Consider the following 6,648-nt stretch of genomic DNA (forward strand, 5'->3'; position numbering starts at 1 on the left):
TTTATTCTTTCGCTTTTTTAATTGATTTAGGACTTTCTCTTGCTTTTCTAATTGGTTTAAAATTTTCTTTTCTCAATGTCTTGCATTAAAAGATCCACGACTGTAACAGTGGCACATTATTAATTTTGGAGAAGACTTGGAAGAATCCCTATTGGACAATTCAAAGTCAATTTGGACATAAATATTATGAATTGATTTAATACGTTTCAATTAAAATAGGAATTGTATTGACTGCCATATGGAATATAATTTTTTATTTCCTACTCAAATATGATGAACTATCACCTTTGTGTTTTTGCTATCCTTCATGAGGTAGTCATAGATTACATTTGGGACATTTGGGTGAGACTTGTAGATCTTTAGTAGTCTTGTTTGTTAAATATGAGAGATTTTTATCGGCATGTAGATTTTTTAGAGTCCTTGAAATTTTTGGTTTGAGTGACTCCTTTATTTTTCTCCGATTTTGGTGTTTTTCACATTTATTCTTGTGTTTTTGTTCATATAGTTATTTGTAATGTTGACTTTTATGTTCTTTTTATAGTTTGTGGACAGCTGTTCTTCAATGAAATCAAGAAATTGGTTCAAATTCCCGACATATTACATTGTTGAATCTTGTCGAGCACTTGTAATATGTTGTGATGTAGAGCACATAACCAAGTGGATTGAAGAACATTTGGACCGAAAGGGAGAAACTAGTAAAATTTAGATTTGACGATTGAACTTAGATTTGGGCCCATAATACCTTTTCGAAAAGGAGACGATGAGACAGGCTCGATAATTGCTTCTAAGTTTTAGTATTATTTTCGTCATTTAATTTATTTCGAATTCTTTACTATTTTAATTTCTTTAGACTAAGTTTTCGTTTAGACCCTTATAAATAAATGGTTAATTCTTTATGTTTGAGCATCTTGGAATTAGTAAAACTTTTTAATTTTATCTTTCATTCTGTGGGGATTTTAAAATTGTGTTCTTAAGATTTTCACTTAAATTTCTTATTTCGCACCCTTATTTTTACACATTAGTGAATGCACAAATTTCAGTTTTCTATCTCTTCTGTTCTCTCAAAGTTTTCTTGTGATTCTTCTATGCAAAATCTTTAGATTTTGATGTTTACTAAGTGGAGACTAAGAGAAGAGTTTCTGTTTACCATGGTGAACACTGATTTGTAAATTTTGTGAGGCCACAGAGAAGTTGATAAAATGTGAGATTTTTTTGGAACATTTGTATCGAACAATTCTTGATTCGATTTTTAGTATTAGAGCATATTCTATCTTGTAGATGTTCAACGAGTGAGTAACATTTAAAAAATGTGAATATTCGGATCCATTAGTGGGTGAAAAATTATTATGTTGATTTTTTAATTTTCTGCAAGTTTAATTTATGTATTTTGAGGTTTAAACGTTTATATGGAACTAACAAAAAGAAATTATAAACGTAAACAAATATCGGAATGAAGGAAACTTATCAATTTTTGAGGGAATTGGGCTGTAAAATTAGCACCAAGGAATGTCATATACAGTGAGTCACACGAACATGAAGTAGGGAGAGAGACCATAGTAAGGAAAGAGATAAAGACTACACATTTTGCATTTTTTATGGACAGTAAGGTTTAGAGAGTATACGGAATTCGTAATTTCAATATTTGATTAGTGTTTGATTTTTTCTCTCATGTGAATGCATAGGTGAGCTTGTTGAACTATGTAAATTTGTGTTTTTTCTTTCCTACACTTATTTATTTTATTTTTTTCCGTTGAGTTTGTTTGTGCATATATTTTTTTCCAACCATAATTAACTTGTCTCACATATCTTCCTATCTTCTATTTAACTTTTATTTTATTCTTCAACACGTACGAATCTTCGGTTATAAGTAATGGACTTCAGTTGGGGGGAAAATATTTTGATTATTAAATTATATATGGGTCCTTATTGAATATATATTAGCCATTCCAACGAAGGCAACGGCCGACGGAAGAAGACAAAGGCCAGCGTCAAACCCAAAATGGGTGGAAAATTAATCTTTTATAGTCGTTTACATGAAATGACATGAATGTCAAAAAAGAACAAATAAAAGGAGAAATTTCAGAACACTTTTACAATGGCATATAATTATATATTCTATTTGAATGCATAATTCCATGAGCAAAAGCTACATAAACCTTTGCTCCTGTAAGAGGTTCCATGGAGAAGTATCATCTACAAAGAGATTTCATGGAGGTATGTCTAGAAATTTCAGCTTTTTCATGTGGTTAATTTGAAATTTTAATTTCTTTATAATTAAAGAAACGTTATATTACCTTAAATATTTAATATCAGAATATTCTAAAATAATATTGCACCCAAATTTGCCAATGAAAATGATTCGATCTTGGCATGCAAATATGAAATCTTTTTCTAATCTTTTAACTCCAATCATCGTTCCAAAATGGTTCCTCCGAAGGCAAGAACTATTGTTGTTTGCTTGAAAAGTTCTTTTTTGACCCAATAAAACGACCAAAGATACAAGAGAGAGCACCAATGATTTTCAATGTAAAGCTATCAGTGGGCATATTCCTAGGATCATCAACAGCAATCAGATTTCAAATTTAAGTGTCTTCTCATTCACAAATACCAAACTGTTAGCGTCATTCACAGCGGACGCCAACAAAAATTTTCATATTTTTGTTAGTACACTTCATTGGATAAATAAAATCCACCTCTTTCGTTTCACTTTTATTTTCATAAATAAAACAACTACTGAATCCAATATTATCCCAATTTTTGACATTATTAATCAACTCCACTTTTACCTTGAAATTTTGGGGCCACTTTTAGAAAATTTCTATATCGAGCTCATAAAAAATAGGGTCATCGCCCAAATTCAAAAACTCAACGATTTAATGATCTTCATTTAGAATTGGAGCACCATGATATTTCTCATCCTGTTTAAGGGAACATGTTTTATTAATAATTAATAAACATTGTACATACTTTGAATGGGAGCTTGGACTCCAACTAAAGGTACAAAAAAGAATACTTACCTTGTCGATCTAGAGTTAGGGATGGCAAATGAGTCCATCGGCTCGACGGCTCACGACTCAACCCAGAAAAAAGCTCGGGCCGACTTAGCTCAGGGCTTGAGCCAAGCTCAAATTTCGTGTTTGACTTCTTTATAAGAATATTTCATGAATTAAAAAAAAAAAATTAAAAATTTTGTGAGCCAGCTAGGCTAGTAAAACCCAAGCCAAAAGTCCATGTCGAGCCTTCGAAATTCAGTCAAACTTTGGTTAGGCTCGACTTGGGCTAAAAAAGCTGACCGAGCGGACCGAGCACAAGCAGTGAGAAAAAAAAAAGGCTTAAATCCATTGTCCAAGTATTATCACTTTATCTTCGAACTTGCAATCGTATTTTATATTGAAAAAATGAAAGAGAAAAAAAAAAAAAAAGTTTAACATGAAAATAAACTCTGGTATACAGCTACAAATGTTTTCTTCTGCATGTAATAATTTCTAGTCTAAAATAATACTCCTGAAATAATAGTCCATCTTATTATTGTGAAACAAAAGTAAACTAACAATTTTATAATCCCTAAGACTCTCGTCATGACAGAAAATCCCACAAACACTGTTAGTAAAGCCAAGGCATCCTTATTAGTTTAACCTTTTCTTTCGTTATCTAACTAAACTTAACCTTTTCTTTCGCTATCGAACTAAATTTAACCTTATTAGTCTCCTCCCCACATTTTAACTTGTGCTTATCTTACAATTTTGTGCACAAAGGGTGGCAGCGATTCAAGATTTCGAACAACAAAAACGAAAGAAACAATCATTTTGAAGTATGGATTCTTCTTGTGGCAAAAACGCGTTAAAAGTAGAAGAGGAGAGTCCGTCTTTCGATATTGATGCAACGGAAGAAGGAATACAAGAATTTCTTTGGAATCTTGCTGAGGCTAATAAAGAAAAGCGCTATACTGGTGTCAGAAAACGGCCTTGGGGTAAGTATGCTGCAGAGATAAGGGATTCGACCAGGAACGGAATAAGGGTTTGGCTTGGGACTTTTAACAGTGCAGAAGAAGCTGGTCTGGTTTATGATCAAGCTGCATTTGCAATGCGCGGGGCTTCAGCACACCTTAATTTTCCTTCAGAGAAAGTAAAGAAATCCCTTAAAAACATGAATTACAAGTACGAAGATGGTTCGTCACCAGCTGAAGCCATAAAAGAGATTCACAGGGCTCGGAGTTCTTCGAATGGCAAAGGAAAAAAGAAACAAATTAGTAAAGATGTTTTGGTGCTTGAGGACTTGGGATCTGATCTATTAGATGAACTATTATCTCAGAGTTGATTTTTAGGTAAACACAAACATCATCTTCTGCATCCATGGATCGATTTCTCATCTCCTTTCTGGTTTCTTACTTGAACCCTGGATCTCAACCCCTTTCCCCTTTTATCTTCCCTTTTGCTTAAATCATTCATCAATTTTAAATCAATTCCAATTAAAGCTTACTCTCTCGTAATGACTTGGAACTCCAAGTTAATTAGTGCTTTGAATTTGAAATATGAAGACTTGTGTTTCAAATTTCAATTTCAACAGATTTCTGTTTCTGGATTTCTTATTTTGAAAAGTTCCATGTTCCTGAGAACTGAGAAGACCAGATAAACTTCAATTTATCAAAATTGAATAAAAAAATTTAAGTAGTTTTTGTTGGCTAACAATTTTACGAAATGAAAAAATGTGAAATAATCTCACATTCTCATCATCGGCATAATAATTTTGTCATACTTTTTATATACTTTGGAGAGTTGTTACTGTAGACCTTTCTGTGAATGAATTTATCACCATTCCAGTCCTAAAATGCAAAAATGTATTTTCATTCATTCTTTACGAGAGGAATTGAAGATTATTATGATCTTGAATATGATTATTCTTCAAATTTTGTAGCTGATAGAATTCTTTATTTAGTGCCCATAAAGAACTAGCTAATTAATTGGATTTTTTCTCTGATTCCCGGCTGGTTTATGCATATTCGTCTCTTTTGATTTTTTCTGATGCTCGCATGATTTGTGATGATTGTGATAAATGATTTGAATAGTTCATTATAGGAAATTTATAAGAGGAACTTAATTCAATAATGGCTGAAATGAGTTGTACTGCATATATTTAACATCATTTTATTCATCATGCGAAGTGTTTCTAGAGACAACCAGTTAATAATTTTTTCCATATTGAAAATTGTTACATCCTCATGTTTGGGGCAAATACTCATAAATTGTTTAATTTCGAACTTCAATAAATTATACTTATGGCATGAAATATAATCAATAGATATAATTATCTATGGTTTTATTACATTAATTGTTTGCTCATACAATAGCAGCTGGTAAGTTAATTTGAAGACTTCTTCGGTACTGATAAAAATCAATTCAACAAAGCATTTGTGTACGTAATAATTTTCAACTTTCAAGCGTACAATCTAGGCCAGCAATCTTATTTTTTCATTAGCTATTTTCATTTACAACTATGCTGTTCTCTCGTCTCCTGGGGTCTAATTCTATCATGTTCTTTTGAAGATTTGGCATGCCATCTCCCTCGAAGGTCTCATAACTTTGGTGCTTCCTTATATGAGGTCAATTAGTTGGTCTACAGAAAAGCTTCCTGTTGTTTTTCTATATTACATATTAGGGGTACTCCTTTGTTGGTGTTGTGGTTATCCTAAGGACTCCTCCACTGATCCCCATTAAGAAAAATAAGGGAAAGAGAAAAAGGAAGATGAAGAAGTTCTGATATATATCTACAAAAATGAGTTTTCAAGCTCAAGCTCCCTACTTTGAAGGTTATTTCGTTCTTATTTGTTAATTATTTATTACGCTATAAGTATATTGTGTTATGAAGTGCATACTTTTAGTATTTCTGATTGTGATATAAGATGTAAAATAAATCATCATACTTTTTGTTTAAACTATAAGGAATGATATCGGATATGGTGTTATTACATGATTTCACGAAGTGAGTTCCAGGGGGAAGTAACGTACGTAAGCATTTTTGCAATTAATTCAACAAAATGACTTTTTATAAATAGCATCTAATTTTTTCATCGAAACATTGGAAACTATCTTTAAAGTGATTTTTGCCTTCTCTAAAATCTGCTGCTTCTCTTTGCAGTTTAATTTCTTGTGCATATGTGTTTCTTTGCAATTTAGCCTTCTAAACTTACCCAAGCATTATTTGTTGAATTCATCTATTTTGAAATGGATTAATCTGTGATGTGATGTGCTGGTAGCACCTGTATAGTTTTTTATTTTATTTTATTTTTTTGCCAACTCCCAATGAAATATTGCCAAGTGGATCATTGCAACCAATTAGGCAATATACCCTGTACACCTAGTACGGTTGTTTTGAAATTACTTCTAGCTTAATCAAATTTTCAATGTGCAATAATCATGTACATATATCATATATTTTACCAAGTACAATTAGTAATTATGGTCCAAATTTGAGTATGTTAAATATTTAATTGAAATATCTCTAATCTCATTAATCTAGTAGTGATTAAATACCTACTAAATAAAAAAGTATCTGGTTTAATATTCAAAGTGAAGCCAATTATTTTTTTTCACATAAAAAATAGAATAACACTGAAATAATGATTAAATGTATGATTATTTATTTTACATT

At 31.5% G+C, this 6,648-nt stretch overlaps 1 protein-coding gene across 1 annotated transcript; it reads left to right on the forward strand.

Annotated features, from left to right (window-relative positions):
• The first annotated feature begins 2,107 nt into the window (after positions 1-2,107).
• On the forward strand, positions 2,108-5,965 carry LOC111375269 (ethylene-responsive transcription factor 1B-like). The gene is made up of 3 exons (XM_022998067.1): positions 2,108-2,214; positions 3,756-4,324; positions 5,544-5,965. The coding sequence occupies exon 2, from the start codon at positions 3,814-3,816 to the stop codon at positions 4,315-4,317; it is 504 nt and encodes a 167-aa protein (XP_022853835.1). The 5' UTR covers positions 2,108-2,214; positions 3,756-3,813; the 3' UTR covers positions 4,318-4,324; positions 5,544-5,965.
• The last annotated feature ends 683 nt before the right edge of the window (positions 5,966-6,648 follow it).

This window comes from Olea europaea, unplaced genomic scaffold (assembly GCF_002742605.1).
Source record: "Olea europaea var. sylvestris unplaced genomic scaffold, O_europaea_v1 scaffold1354, whole genome shotgun sequence".
In the NCBI taxonomy this organism is placed as follows: Eukaryota; Viridiplantae; Streptophyta; class Magnoliopsida; order Lamiales; family Oleaceae; genus Olea; species Olea europaea.